This window comes from Mauremys reevesii, linkage group 21 (genome assembly GCF_016161935.1).
Source record: "Mauremys reevesii isolate NIE-2019 linkage group 21, ASM1616193v1, whole genome shotgun sequence".
In the NCBI taxonomy this organism is placed as follows: domain Eukaryota; kingdom Metazoa; phylum Chordata; order Testudines; family Geoemydidae; genus Mauremys; species Mauremys reevesii.
Window position 1 is genome coordinate 18,993,697 of NC_052643.1, and position 14,718 is coordinate 19,008,414.

At 48.5% G+C, this 14,718-nt stretch overlaps 1 protein-coding gene across 3 annotated transcripts; it reads left to right on the plus strand.

Annotated features, from left to right (window-relative positions):
• Positions 1-18: 18 nt before the first annotated feature.
• On the plus strand, positions 19-11,916 carry ZBTB48 (zinc finger and BTB domain containing 48). 3 transcript variants are annotated; one of them, XM_039508970.1, is made up of 11 exons: positions 19-177; positions 605-889; positions 2,684-2,964; positions 5,203-5,314; positions 6,505-6,597; positions 7,236-7,322; positions 7,701-7,855; positions 8,547-8,683; positions 9,730-9,894; positions 10,480-10,568; positions 11,550-11,916. In XM_039508970.1, exons 2-11 carry the CDS (start codon positions 608-610, stop codon positions 11,844-11,846), a joined length of 1,698 nt encoding a protein of 565 aa, XP_039364904.1. In that variant the 5' UTR covers positions 19-177; positions 605-607; the 3' UTR covers positions 11,847-11,916. The 3 variants fall into 3 exon arrangements, with proteins under 3 accessions (XP_039364904.1, XP_039364902.1, XP_039364903.1); XM_039508968.1 differs by having other exon boundaries at positions 21-177; positions 605-1,309; XM_039508969.1 differs by having other exon boundaries at positions 21-177; positions 605-1,309; positions 11,425-11,561.
• Positions 11,917-14,718: the final 2,802 nt, after the last annotated feature.

The window sequence follows — 14,718 nt, forward strand, 5'->3', positions numbered from 1 at the left end:
GGTGCTCTCTTGGTGGCCCCGCCCCGCGGCCACGCTGTGTCGTCACGTCCGGCGCGTCCCGAAGATGGCGGCGGCCCGGCTCCTGGCCCCGCGGCTGCAGTAGCCGCGCTCGGTTCCCTGTCGGGGCCCTCGGGCGCCCCCTCTCCCGCGCCGGCTGCCGGGACCCCCCCCCGCGAGGTGAGGGGACGTTAGTGGGGAGCGGGGCGGGCCTGAGGGGGGCCACGGCTTCCTCGCGGGGCGGGGCGATGTCTCCCCCCGGGGCGGGGCGGACCGGACCGGATCGGGTGGGGGGCGATGTCTCCCCCCGGGGCGGACCGGACGGGGGGCGATGTCTCCCCCCGGGGCGGACCGGACCGGACCGGACCGGGTGGGGGGCGATGTCTCCCACCTGGGGCGGACCGGAGGGATGGGGGGCGATTTCTCCCCCCGGGGCAGACCGGACCAGACCGGATTGGGGCCGATGTTTCCCCCCGGGGCGAACTGGAGGGGACGTCTTCTGGGGAGGGTGATGTAGAGCCCCCCCGGGGGCTGCTTTCTTTTCTGCCTCCCCTGATAGCCCTTGGCACCAGCCCAGCTGGCTCACCCCTGTCTCCTCTCCCTGCAGACCATGGATGGCTCCTTTGTCCAGCACAGCGTCCGTGTCCTGCAGGAGCTGAACAAGCAGCGGGAGAAAGGCCAGTACTGTGATGCTACGCTGGACGTAGGTGGGCTGGTGTTCAAAGCCCACTGGAGCGTCCTGGCTTGCTGCAGCTGCTTCTTCCAGAGTTTGTACGGAGATGGAGCCTCCAGCAGTATCATTCTCCCTGAGAGCTTTGCGGAGATCTTTGGGCTCCTGCTGGACTTCTTCTACACTGGACACCTCGCACTTACCTCAGAGAACCGGGAGAAGGTGCTTGTCGCTGCCAAGGAACTTTGTGTCCCTGAAGCTGTGGAGCTGTGTCAGAGCTTCAAGCCAAAATGCTGTGATGGCAGTGATCTAAACAACCATTGCCTTCACAAGAAAGGTCCTAGAGATGATCTTAATGGGCATTTAAAGCAGCCAACAGACTCAGATGGAGAAGAAGCGATCAAAGCAGTGTCTAAACCTAATGTTGATAGTGAAGCCAGCCCCAGCTGCTGCACTAGGAGAGCCAAACTAACCCAGGGACCAAGTGGGAGCCCATCTCTCCTTAGGGAAAGGCTTAAAAGGGCTGTTAAAACAAATGCACTGAGCAATTCAGGTGAAGTAAAGAACATCCAGGAATGTAAAGAAATAAAAAGGCCGCCTAAAAGAGGAGGCACTGAAGACAGAGGCATCAGCAATGAGGTGGTGCGTGGAGCATGTCCTAACAGGGTTTCTTTTACGAACTAAGAAACTACTCTTCTTAGAACTAAAGGTTTAAAACTTAAGCAGGAAGAGATTTGCTCCTGAAAACTGAGCATCAAGCATATGGGATGTGTCTGCTAATCTTCTCAACAGAGCACATGTTATAAGAGGGCAAGGATGGTGGTTTAAGCACAGGAATGGGACTCAGGAGATGTGGGTTCTATTCCTGACTCTGCCACAGAATTACTGTGTGTCCTTGAGCAGGTCACTTAACCTCTGTGGACCTTAATATCCCCCTGATCTGTAAAGGGAGGAAAAGGTTTACTACATCTCAGGGACATTGATGCTTAATTGACTACTATTTGTAACTACTTTGAGCTCCACAAATGGAAGCGACTACAGAGTACAAAAAAGAAAACGAGGAGTCCTTATAGCACCTTAGAGCCTAACAAATTTATTTGGGCATAAGCTTTTGTGGGCTATAACCCACTTAGTCTCTAAGGTGCCACAAGGACTACTCATTTTTTTATTTTTTTTTTGCTGATACAGACTGACACGGCTACCACTGAAACCTGTCACCATACAGAGTACAAAGTATTCGATACTTATCATATTAATTAGGTTGTTTCGTTTCCTGGAGCAAAGCCAACACACCTGCAATTCTTAATGAGTTTGTGTATTAAAAAAGGAAGAAACTGGACATCTTAAATTAAATAAGTACTTTGGCTCAAAGACCAGATGAAATTCCATTATGAAATTATTTTAAGGGCAGGAACTTCAGAACCACTGAACAGAAATACCTGCTTGTGCAGTGTATATTGGCCCTTTGAGAATCAGTATTGCAGAAGGCTAATGAGACAAAGGCTGGCTGGAGTTTGAAGAGGGCTGGGGAACTCTGATGGCTAATAACTATTTCTATACAAGCTAAGATAATGGATTCAGGGTGTTGGCAAAGACAGGGAATGATTCCTCTGTACAGCAACAACAGAGTTTAGTTAGGTTTTAAAAAATCAAACTAGTCATGAAGCAGCTTATATCAGCTGCTGCAAAAGATGCAGAAATGCTTGTCAGGAGGAGTGTGATTGGGTGAGAGAGTTTGGGGGTGGGAGAGTTATCATCTTAAAGCACTGGAACAAGCTAAACACATCCAGTAATCAGACTCTGCCCTTTGGGAGTTATCGGGAGATGTTCTTAGTCAAATCCACTGAGTTTTAGTTACATTTTCCTGAAAGCTTCTTATTGTCAGACAGTGGTGCTGTCCACAAGCTCCAGAATTTAGCTGACTTGTATGATATTGCAGTGCTGCTGTAGATACAATTTCTTGTTCTGTCTAAGGTGTTCATTGAGTTAACGTAATGGCTCCCTGTTCCATCGCAGTGGGAAATGCAGGTTGTTCAAGTCTCTGATGACGTAGCAGCAGAAGATGATGGAGAAGTTCATGAGGAAACAGGTGAAGATTACATTCCTGAGAAAAAGACCCTGAGGACCAAAAAGAAATCAAATTTGGCAAAAAAGCCTAGCAGTTCGGAGCCTGCAGGGAATGCTGGGCTGGTAGAGGCTGAGACTCCTGGGAACAGAAAAGGTACAGCTGTGCCGGTTGAATGCCCCACATGTCATAAAACCTTCCTCAGCAAATATTATCTAAAAGTGCACAACAGGTAAACATTCTGCTTTTTATTCCTGTACCTTACCCGTAGTAAGAGGGACCTGTGCCCTGACTGGCTTCCAGCAGGGCTGGGCTATACAGAGCAGTAGTGCTGAGTAGCTGAACTTGAGCTCATTTCTGAACTTAAACATGCAGGTTTAGGCTATGAAATAATAGTGCTGAGAGGCAGGCGAGACCTGAGAGAACAGTCTGTGCCTGTCGGAGTCTCTTACTTGTTTATAGAAAGCTACAGTTCCAGGATGAAAACCTCCTGGGGTACTGAGGATCTTTGCTAGAGGAAGCACCTAGCCCTAGCATGTCCCATCTGCCTGTTTATGTTTGCAGTTGGCCAGGGGCAGACCCTCCATATAGACTCTTGGAGTCACTTTTTGGCATAGTGACCCTTTCAGCACTGACTGGGGTACTGGACCCAGCTAGCTATTAGGGCTTCAGTTGGGGGTGAGAGAAATAGCTTCTTGAAAGGTGCTGAATTTGAGAGTCTGGAATGTCTCTAAAGCAGGGGTGGGCACACTACAGCCCACGGGCCACATCCGGCCCGCCAGCTGATTTAATCCGGCCCTCGAGCTCCCGCTGGGGAGCAGGGTCTGCAGCTCCAGCCAGGCAGTGAGGTAGGGGGTCACTCCATGTGCGCGTGTTGCTGCTTCTGGAAGCAGCGGCGTGTCCCCACTCTGGCTCCTATGCATAGGGGCAGCCAGGGGCTCCACATGCTGCCCCCGCAGCTCCCATTGACCAGGAACTGCGACCAATGGGATCTGCAGGGGCAGCACCTTCGGATGGGGCAGCATACAGAGCCACCTGGCTGCAGCTCCTCATAGGAGCCGGAGGGGAGACATGCTGCTGCTTCTGGGAGCTGCTTGAGGTAAGCGCTGCCTGGAGCCTGCACCCCTGACCCCCTCTCATGTCCCGACCCCCTGCCCCAGCCCTTATTCTGCTCCCACCCTCGGTCCCAGCCCAGAGCACCCTCCTGCACCCCAAACCCCTCATCCCCAGAGCCTGAAGCCCCAGCCAGAGCCTGCACGCCAACCCCCAGTCCAAACCCGCCCCTGCACCCTGAAATCCCAATTTCTGGCCCCATCCCAGAGCCCGCACCCTCAGCCAGGTCCCTCACCCCCTCCTGCACTCCAACCCCAATTTCATGAGCATTCATGCCCGCCATACAATTTCCATACCCAGATGTGGCCCTCGGGCCAAAAAGTTTGCCCACCCCTGCTCTAGAGGTTTGAGTAAATAATGCATCTCAGGCCTCTTCCACTTGCAAGTCTGGGCTGGAGAGCAGTATTGCTAGAACGGAGCTAACAGCTCGTCTGTGTCGAGGGGCTGTTTCGGGGGATGCAGCACTGGGAGCAGATCTCAGTGCAAGCACGGAGGAACTGCCACCTGTTAAAATTTGGTCAGACTCTGTATGTGGAGCTGCCTGGACTTGCTTGTTGTTAAAAACAACTTTAAAACAATCCTAGAGCCGGAGAGTGAATGGGGCTCTTAGCCCCATAGCAACAAGTGAGAAATACGGCGTAGGACTTCAGAGTGCTAACTGATGCCTAAGGGAGATCTAGCCCACAGTAGCAGCAGGAGGGGGGAGCCCCAGGTGCCTTCTTTAAAATGCAGACACAGCTCTATGATGTCACCTCAGCATTTCCTATCTTCACCTGCAGCAGGCTGGTGGGGGTCAGCAAGCATGACTGAGATGATCGTTCTGGAGAAGCCAAGGGTGCGAGTGTTGTGCAGGAGAGCCTTGGTGAACTGATGCTCTGAAATGCCATGGGAGCAGCAGACCACCTTCCTAAAGGACAGCGTTCAGAAGGGTCTCTTAGGATTTTAAGCTGCATTCTAAGAACTTTGACCACAGATAATGTTGGTGTGAACAACATTTAACTGTGTTTTGAGTTTATAAAGTTTTTATTGCCCACTGGCTGCAAATGAGCAGTGCTTCACTAGCCTCTTTTAAACTAGGCTGTGAATGGGGAGTGTGGACCTGGAAATGACACTGAGTCTAGTGAAGGTCGTAGTTCATGAAGCCTCTCAAGCCACAGGACAGATTTGGCTAATTGTGAAAATAACTCATTGTCTCTGTGAGTCTGCTTCTCCAGTGTAAAACAGTTCAGACTACTAGCATCCTGGCTCTAACTTGGGATCCTGTTGTGTGAGTGGCCCCCTAACCTGTCCCAAGGAAATATTTGCTGTTGCTGTTAAAGACTGAGAATTACAGATACTCTGTTTGTATTCCTTTTAGGAAACACACTGGAGAAAAGCCATTTGAATGTTCCAAATGTGGTAAATGTTATTTTAGGAAGGAGAATCTGCTGGAGCATGAAGCTAGGAACTGTATGAACCGTTCGGAGCAGGTACTTCTGGGAACTGTCAAGGGAGGAGCAGGAGACAGCAGCTGTTAAATTGTTAAAGCAGCAGCCCAAACAGATAGATAGCATGTCTACAGCCACTTGCTTTGTTCGCTTCTTGCCTAGAGCTGTAACCTGAGCTGTCTGTCCACAGAAAGACTTCTCTTGGGGTGCCATGTGCTAAGAGTTTGGGGCCAGATCCAAAACTGGGAGGCTGGAACAAAACAACTTCTGTTTAGCTTAAGGAGTTTCTTTAAAGTGGGACATTGTGTGCATCGATGCTCAGTGCTGTGCTGGGTCTGTTACACCCACTGCCTTTCTGTGCTGATGGGAAGTTAGCACAAAAGCTGACAGTTTAGACAAGGATGCCTCCCTCTGGCAAACCAAGGCCATCTCACCAGGAAATAAACACAGGGCATAGCAGGAAAACCTTACATTAAATTCTATGAGTTTGGCCATTTTGCTGGGCAGTTGGGAACATGAACAGAATTAAAGCCTCCATTGCAGCCTCCTAGAACCAAGATCACCCTCAGCCATTGAAATGCAAAATAACATTGAAACTGTGTCATCTATCCTCTCCTGTCTTGCTGGTGTGTGCCAGTCTGGTGTGGGCCTTGCACAGAGACTTGCAGCAAGCAGGGCCGGCTCCAGACCCCAGCGCGCGCTTGGGGCACCATTTTGCCGGCAGGGCGGCAGGCGGCTCCGGCGGACCTTCCGCAGTCATGCCTGCGGATGCTCCACCAGAGCTGCGGGACCAGTGCGCCCTCCGCAGGCACGTCTGCAAGAGGTCCCCCAGAGGCGCGGGACCGGCAGCGCGCCCCCTGCGGCATGCCGCCGTGCTTGGGGCGGCCAAATTCCTAGAGTCGCCCCTGGCAGCAAGAAGGCGTGGATTGGCACAGCATGTGTAGTCACCACTTGCTTTGGTTTGGGTTTTGGGGACAAATGTTGGCGTTTGGTATAACCAGAATATTCTGACTGTGTATTATAAAGAGGACATAATGTTTACGTACCAAACAGTGTCCTAACCACATTCCGAGGAGTCTGCATTCTGATATGCACCTGTTTCCTATGCCAGCTTCTTGCTTTATCGTCCATCCCCTTTGCCTGTGTCCTTCCTTTCCTGCCTTTCCATAAGCAGAGCTGCTAATGTACTGAAGGGTCTGGCTGACTATCTTATCTGCTCCTGTCTTTTTCAGGTTTTCACCTGTTCAGTCTGCCAGGAGATATTTAAGAGGCGAATGGAATTACGGCTGCACATGGTGTCACACACAGGGGAAATGCCTTACAAGGTCAGCACAGTGCATTCCTGGGAATGACGGGGAGATGCTATCATGAAAATAAAGAGGGGTGTGTGTGCAAAGATGCCTTTCTATTCTGGGGTTGAGGGACTGACCCACCCAGCCAGGCCTTGCACTGAGAGCATGCACCACCATGTGGCAGTGACTCAAGGAATTGGGCTGGTGCTGTGGCCGTGCGTTGGTCACTGGGCTGCTGCCTACACCTTAATTATGGAATATTGTTTTGGTTTATTCCTTCCTTTTATGGCAGCTGCATTTATCCTGTGTCTTAGAGTGCTGATCCCACGGATCCCTTCTTCCTGTCACCAGACCATAGATGTGCTCCACATATCACTCATCTCCTTGATAAAGGGGGTGTGCCTGGTAGGGGAACATGCAGACAGAGCCCGAGGGGTATAGCCTGGGTGCGAGTGCCGAGGGTTTACCTGGAGCTTAGGGGGCTTGCCTGGTTACATGTTGTAGGCAAGTGGAAAGGCATTAGGGAAGGATTTTGTCTTGCATGGTTTCTCTTCTTTCTGCTAGGCCAAGCCCCTTTGGCCACTCTGCATTAGTAAAACCTTAAACTCTTCCAACTCAGTAAGTGCTCTGGAAATGGCCAGAGGCTGACTCTTGTCTCGTATTTATTTCAGTGTTCCTCCTGTGTACAACAGTTCATGCAAAAGAAGGATCTTCAAAGCCATATGATAAAGTCACATGGTGCTCCAAAACCACATGCGGTAAGGAGGGGCAAGGCTAACGTGGGGTGGGCAGAGTTGACGCTTTGGGGGTAAAACATGGAATGGGTCCATGGCAATCTTGAATTATTACTGAGGGAGGAGGGATGCTCGTGCAGTGGCGGCTAATCAAAGGATCCTAACCTTGATCTGGTCCTAGTGCGGTGTGGTGCCAGGCAAAGAACAGCAGCTGGGCTGAGACTGTAATTTAGAGGCTGGCAGCCTCTAACCCTCATCTGGAGGAGACCTGTGTCCACCAGAGGCTTGGCCTGGGCTTAGCTTTTGCTCTTGGCTGTATTGTCTGGGAAGCCAGTTCCCTGAGCGTGTGACAGAACTCCTGCTGTTGGCCTCTGATCCTAATCCCTCCCTATGGACTTGTAGTGCTCTGCCTGCTCCAAATGCTTCCTGTCTCGAACGGAGTTGCGCCTGCACGAGGCATTCAAGCACCGTGGAGAGAAACTTTTTGTCTGTGAGGAGTGTGGGCACAGGGCTTCGAGCCGCAATGGCTTACAGATGCACATCAAGGCTAAACACAGGTAAGGCATGGGGGGGTTCTCGGGTCACAAGCGTTTGCACATCTTTCAGCCCCATCTACTGTCTTTCTTCCGTGCAGACCTGCTGATCTCTGGAACATATTGCAGGGACCAGTCCTGCAGCGGCCAGGAGATGAACTAGGCGGGACGGGGATAGGCATCACCCCCCGTAGTGGTCTTTGCCCCTTGAGAAATAGTACTGCAGAAGGCCAGCACTGCCTCTTCCCCCAGAGATGTAGCTTATTCATATGCTGTTTGCAGTTTGTGTGGCTTCTGTTGGCTCAGTCTGTTCATTGTCTTTGGAAGCTGATCAGGCAGTTACTGTATCTGGCTTCATGGTGTTCTTTAGGTCACCGACTCATTTCATCAATGTTTTCTTCATGCTTCCTATCGTATGGGGTCCCCAGGACTAGCTGTAATGTCTGAGGGCTAAGAGACTCTAGCTTCTGCTCTTTGTAACTGTAGACTAGTCTAGGATGTTAATCGCAGTTCTTGTACCTCTTCAAGTCCTTACGTGTTGAGAGAGGTTTGAAACAGGATTGAATTCGGGAACTTTGGAACAGCTGGTAAAGCTGACTTAACTCCCAGGAGTCTAACCCTTCTAACGGAGAGCTGTGGGTAGGGGTTGTTCCCCCAACCAAAGAGGCTCTTTGGGACAGGAACAAACTGAACATGGTTCTCATTGTCCTTCCAGAAACGAGCGCCCCTATGTGTGTGAGTTCTGCCATCACGCCTTCACCCAGAAAGCCAACCTCAACATGCACCTCCGCACGCACACAGGCGAGAAACCTTTCCAGTGCCACCTCTGTGGGAAGACATTCAGGACACAAGGTACAGACAGCATCCTTTGCTTGGCCTGCAAAGCTGGCTCTCATTACAGTTCCTCATTCCAGCCCCTGGAGAGCTGCACTGCCAGGGCCCAAGCACTGAATGGGTTTGTCTTAACTCCAGCCCTGAGTGTTACCTGAGTAGGAGGCGTTCTAATGGGCCAGACCACGGGTCCCGCTGGTACTCTGCCTCTAGCAGCACCAATACCGGATACCTTCAGGGGAGGGTTGTAGTAAGGTTGCCTTAGTGCAATTCTTTCCTGCCCCCTTTGAGCTCATACTATGCGATGCTGCCTCAGGAATAGAAAAACATAATAGAAGCTAAAAACTCTTACCAGCTGGAAGGGAGGGAGAAGTGGCCTGTGGTAGCCGGACAGTACGGCAGCTGCTGTTCTCCCAGATTTAAAAGGCCAGCTACCAGAAAAGCAAGCTGGGAAATAGCAACTAAGGGAAGAGTTGAAATCCCCCTCCCGTCTTTCTGGATGTTGAGGTTCTAGGAGCAAAAATGTATCCCAGTGTTTTCAGAAACCTGGTATATTTTAAGAAGCTTTTTAAAAAAACAAACAAACAATGTATGGAAAGTAAAACTTTCAGATGTTTTCCAGACATCAGCTGTGTCCTCTGCTCAAAGTTGACGCATGTCATGGCAGTGCTGAAGTAGATTTTATAGGCCTGTCCTAGCACCTAAATAACTTCTGCAGATTTTTTTAAGATGTTACATATTTCTGTCCTTTTTGAAATACATTTGCCTCCTCCCCAATCTGTCCCTGCAGTGAGTTCCAAACGTTACTGCATGAAGCTATCAAATTAATTTACTTATGCTTTTATGCCTGGACACTGTGGAAGGGAGAGACTGACTACTCTTCCCAATCCCCTTAACTGAAACTATAAAAACAGTGAATTCCCACTTGCATCTTTTCTAAAAACTCTTAAGAAAATAGTATCTGAGGGCTGTGCAGTCTCTGTAGCAAGTATAAGAAGAAATGGCAGCACACTGTGGTAAAGTTTCTGTACATGAAGGATAAATGTCCTGTCTCTCCTCTGTGTTAGCGAGTCTGGATAAGCACAACCGCACACACACTGGTGAACGCCCCTTCAGCTGTGAGTTTTGTGATCAGAGGTTCACGGAGAAAGGGCCCCTTCTGAGGCACATTGCTAGCAGGCATCAGGAAGGAAGACCACACTTCTGCCAGATCTGTGGGAAAACATTCAAAGGTAATGCCCATTACAGCCATGCTGCTGCATCCTCCTGCACAGGAGTTATGAGGGCTCTAATTTGCCTTGAGCCTCTTTGTCTTAATTCATAGCGACGATGCAAGTGCTAGTCAGGGAATTAGGACATTCTGTTTGCCTGCTGTAGCAAGTGGAGTGACTGCACTCCAACTCTTAAAACTGTTTGCCGAACAGAAGTAGATCCAGCATTTCTGTGTTTTGTCAAACGTAGTCTCTTGCAGGGATTCTTATGTCCATTGCTGATGCAATGTTCAGCAAAACTGCGTTAGAGAAAGCGGAGCAATGGGGGGACAGGAAGGGGAGAGAACACTTCTCCTTCAAGCTTGTCCTGTGACTTAGCTGGCCAAGTTTGAGGCTTTAGTACAACTCTTCAAAAGGAGTCTCCCTTTCACCATGTCCTGAGATAGCAGGATTGTCACCATGTCCTTTGCCATAGTAACATTTCCAATGTAGCTCAGGCCTATGATTGTTTAACTCAGGGACTCTTTGTTGCAGTGTTCAGCCCATGAACACGTTGCCATATTCAGCCAAGTGGCTAATAAATGGTTTCTAACTTTCCCTTCTCAGCTGTTGAACAGTTGCGTGTCCATGTTCGCAGACACAAAGGAGTGAGGAAGTTTGAATGCACTGAATGTGGTTACAAGTTCACCCGACAGGTATGGGGTTTTCCTAATTCCACTTGCAATGAGGAAGTGTACTGTAAGCCTGGTTGAGTCACTAGCTTCCTATTTGCAAAGAGATGAAACACACGGGGACACAAAATTAGTCTTCAGGAGGGAAAGCATGGGGGTCCTAAACTGAAGCATGTTCACTGCCTGTTGTAGACAGGAATGCAGCAGAGCAGCACTTGGAGTGTCTGAGCTGCCGGCCGCTCAGGCGGGGTGAAAAGGGCAGTGCCAGTTAGTGCCCTGGCTCCTTTGATCAAGTTTTCCCTCAGTAATGCCACCAAAATCTCATCTCATTTACTAAAAGCACAGTCCTTGGTGGGGGGAGAGAGGAAGCAAAGGAAGACATTTCTATGGACAGGTGACATCACACTTGGATAAAAACCCCAAAAGAATGAAATGCTTTAATGAGTATTTGAGGCAACTTAAATCTAGTGTGAAATATGGGCCTCTGCTTTTTGCTCCCAGCCGGGGTAGTGGCTGGGACGGGTGAGAAATTAGTGAGGATTGAGTCCCTACTAGAGCAGCCTGGAAGACTTCAAAAATGGGCCTCTCTTTCCTACTAGCTCTGTCTGCCATTCCCTCTCCACAGCTGGAATCCTGCTCCTGTGTGGCGGCCACACTGTGGCACTGCTTTGCAGCCCTAAATCACCCCCTTCTCTCTTCTAGAGGAAGTGTTAGGGGGGACAGAAGTTTCTATGGAAGAGCTACCCCCATCCTTGCCGCCTTACCTGTTGCCATTTTCTCCCTTCCTATGGCCTTTTGGGGGGAGGAGGTTTGTTCTCCCACTCTTGTGAATTTACTGTGTGCATTTATTTATTTTGCTGCATGCTTTCTCCACCCCTAGTGCTAATGAGACCCAGCTTTTTAGCCACCAACATTCCTGCACCCTGGACCTCGTTGCCAAGAGGAGGCTCTGCTGTGTATGTTTTAGGTGGGTAATGACGGACTTTGATTGCTCTTCTTTTAAAGGCCCACTTGAGGCGTCACATGGAGATTCATGACAGGGTTGAAAACTACAACCCCAGGCAGAGAAAGCTGCGGAACCTAATCATTGAGGATGAAAAAGCTGTTGTGGTAGCACTCCAGCCCCCGCATGAATTGGAGGTGGGGCCTGCAGAAGTCATTGTGGAATCCCTCTCACACAGCTCCCTGGGTGAAGCAATCCCTGTACAGAGACTATGTTCAAATGAGACCTTCTCTATGACAGATGTTATTGAACAATCTCTTATCATTACAACAACGATCCCTGAAGATTGTGAAACATAGCACTTATGTCCTTGTACACACCTTTCCCTCAAAAATAAATAAAATGAAGTCTTAGGTTGGACTAACTGTTCACAAGGGCTTGATGTCTGTTTCAAAGCCACATTCTCAACAGTCCACTGCCTTTTACTTTAAAAATATCATCCTTGTACTGAGCTTTAAGGGGGTGGGGAACAGTGTCTAGTTAAGTGCTGAGCTGGTGGAAGGGCACAAAATAGGGAGTTGTCAGCTTGCATGTTAATGAACCAAATGTAAGTGAGCAGAATAAATCTCCCCTGCTTGAGGGAATAAAAAAAATATATTTCAAGCTTATGTTTAATACTGTCAGCTACCTTTCTAATGTAAGAAAGGAAAGTTGGAAAGATACTGCCTTTTACAGACTTGTTCAGAAAAAGTAGTTTTGTTTTGGGGGAAAATGCCCACCAGCACTATGGCAGTAACAAGAAAAATGCCTCCTGGGAGGCAATATAGTTAAACTTCACTCCTAACATCAAGTATGGCTGTTGTAAGTGTCCATGTGGGGGTCACACTTGTATACATGGATCTTGCTCTCCCAGTGGCAGCGGTGCTGAAGTCTGGCTTTACACAACCCAGTACCATGAACAGCATTACCACAGGTAGCCTTCAGATAAGAACTAGGTCAAGTTGTTCAGTAATTCCATTTTTGCTAAAGCCACTCCAACCCCAGCTTTGGATAGTTTAACTTAGGCTGCATTTATCAAAATCACCTAAGCAAATTAAATACCCAGATCCTACTGAATTTTAATTGGAGTGGGGTATCAACCTCCACTGAAAATCCCTTAATGACTTATACAGGAACTGCAAATGTGTGAAAACTCAGAGCTAATCAATCTCCCCAAGAGTGCACTTGCTTCCCTGCACCCCCATTAGATCAGTAATGCAGAAAGACACTCTAAAATGTTAGCTCCTAGGAGAAATGAGCCTAATACTATGAATGTGATTGCAGGAGGAGAAGTGATTGTGTAAATATATTCCATGTAAGCAATAGTGTAGCTGTAGAGGTGCCAGGACATGTGAGAGAAGGTGGGTGAGGTAATATTTATTGGACCAACTGCTGTTGATGAGAGAAACTAGCTTATACAGAGCTCTTATTACCTTTCACCTATATTCCATTAACAATGTTTTATCTGGCTTGGAATCATATGCAGGCATGGTCTGTGATCCTGCACTATACCTACAAGCTGCCATTTTGGTGAGAGGAGAATCAGCCCAGTAAAGGACCATCCTCCTGCGGAGAGGTGCCAGAACTACTCCCTCTCCCTAGCCTGCTGGTGACAAAGGGCACAGCTGGGGCTTTACCCTACTGCTCTCATTTTTTGGTGTTGGCAACCAGCACAATTTAGGAGCTATAATGGTGAGCTACGGAAGAGAGTGGGCCTGGCTCACCATAGACCACATGCAAGGGTTTAGCTCATCTATCACCCTGAGAAAGTCCTGAAACCAACTTGGCACAACAGCTGTTTGATTGCTCCATGTAAGGGTGGTTTGAAATGTCTTGAGTGAAGGCTTGACATTGTAAGTCTTCAGCAATTTCTTTAAAACTGGTGGCTGTATTATATAACATTTACTTTACATGCTGGTGCTTTTAAACTCAATCACTATGTGTACTGATCAAGGACAGACAGCGGAGATGATTTAAGTTATCATACCTCTATCAATACTGAGTTACTAATTCCAACCACAAAAGGATGCATCAAGTAAAAACCGACCAAAAAAAAGCAAGTTCTCAGATGTTTAACAGTTGTGGTAGGAGACTGATGAGCAACTTTACAATCTAGCAGTACTTTGTCTATAGGGCTTGTATCACTAAGATAGGCATGGTCAACTTTTTACACTGAGGGCTGTCTGCACAGCTTGTGAAAAGTCATGTTGTGTGCTTAAGGATACCACACTCTAGCTCTGTTCTTTAACACTACAGCTGTTGACAAAGCACCTAAATTTAAGACTCAAGTTCTCCAGCAAGAGATAACTAGTACATCAGCTGTGAGGCAATTTAAGGGAACTGAGAATTTCAATTACTTGAATCCCCTGCTACCATTACAAAAAGCTTTTGCAGACTGTGGCTGAAAGTTGCTTTGGCTCTGAAGCAGATTTAGTTTAAGAAGTTTGTCAGTGCACGTATCAGAATTCAACCACATGATGCTAGAGCATTTCACAGGTAGCTGATTAGATTCCAGAATGAAGTACAGATTAGAGAACTAGCTTCCAGGGGTATTTCTTGATTGACACTATACACAGTACCTTGACCCCTCAACCTGATTTTCTGGTTATTGTAAACTGCCACTCTTAGAATACTAAATTACTCAAGTCACAAAATGGGACAATATAGGGCAGCAAGACAGCATAAGTGCCTGCTTCATTAGCAGTACTCAGGCCTTGGCTACACTTGCAAATTTGCAGCGCTGCAGCAGGCTGTGAAAACACACCCTCTCCAGCGCTGCAAATTGCGGCACTGCAAAGCGCCAGTGTGGTCAAAGCCCCAGCACTGGGAGCGTGGATCCCAGCACTGTACATTATTCCCCACAGGGAGGTGGAGTACGGACAGCGCTGGGAGAGCTCTCTCCCAGTGCTGGCGCTTTGACTACACTTAGCGCTTCAAAGCGCTGCCGTGTAGCCATAGCCTCAGACTATGATAGCCGTGCGGAAGACATTTTAGCATAGTTCATTTGTGATAGGAAGGCCAGAAACATTCTAAAAATGGTAGTGAGGCAAAAATGGGATTTGTTGTAAGTGTACTTAATAGTAACTAACAAATAGCTTGGAAGAGAACTCTTAGATCATACTTCCTCTATGGGTGAAGTAAGACTACCCTTCAATGTTTTCTCTTTGGAAAGTGACTATTTAATTTGACAAA

Excerpts from the sequence above, each read along its gene's own strand:
- ZBTB48 (XM_039508968.1), top strand. The coding sequence starts at position 608 with ATGGATGGCTCCTTTGTCCAGCACAGCGTCCGTGTCCTGCAGGAGCTG. Across the intron at positions 7,856-8,546 it reads CACATCAAGGCTAAACACAG|AAACGAGCGCCCCTATGTGT; the intron begins GTAAGGCATGGG and ends TTGTCCTTCCAG. Across the intron at positions 9,895-10,479 it reads CTGTGGGAAAACATTCAAAG|CTGTTGAACAGTTGCGTGTC; the intron begins GTAATGCCCATT and ends TTCCCTTCTCAG.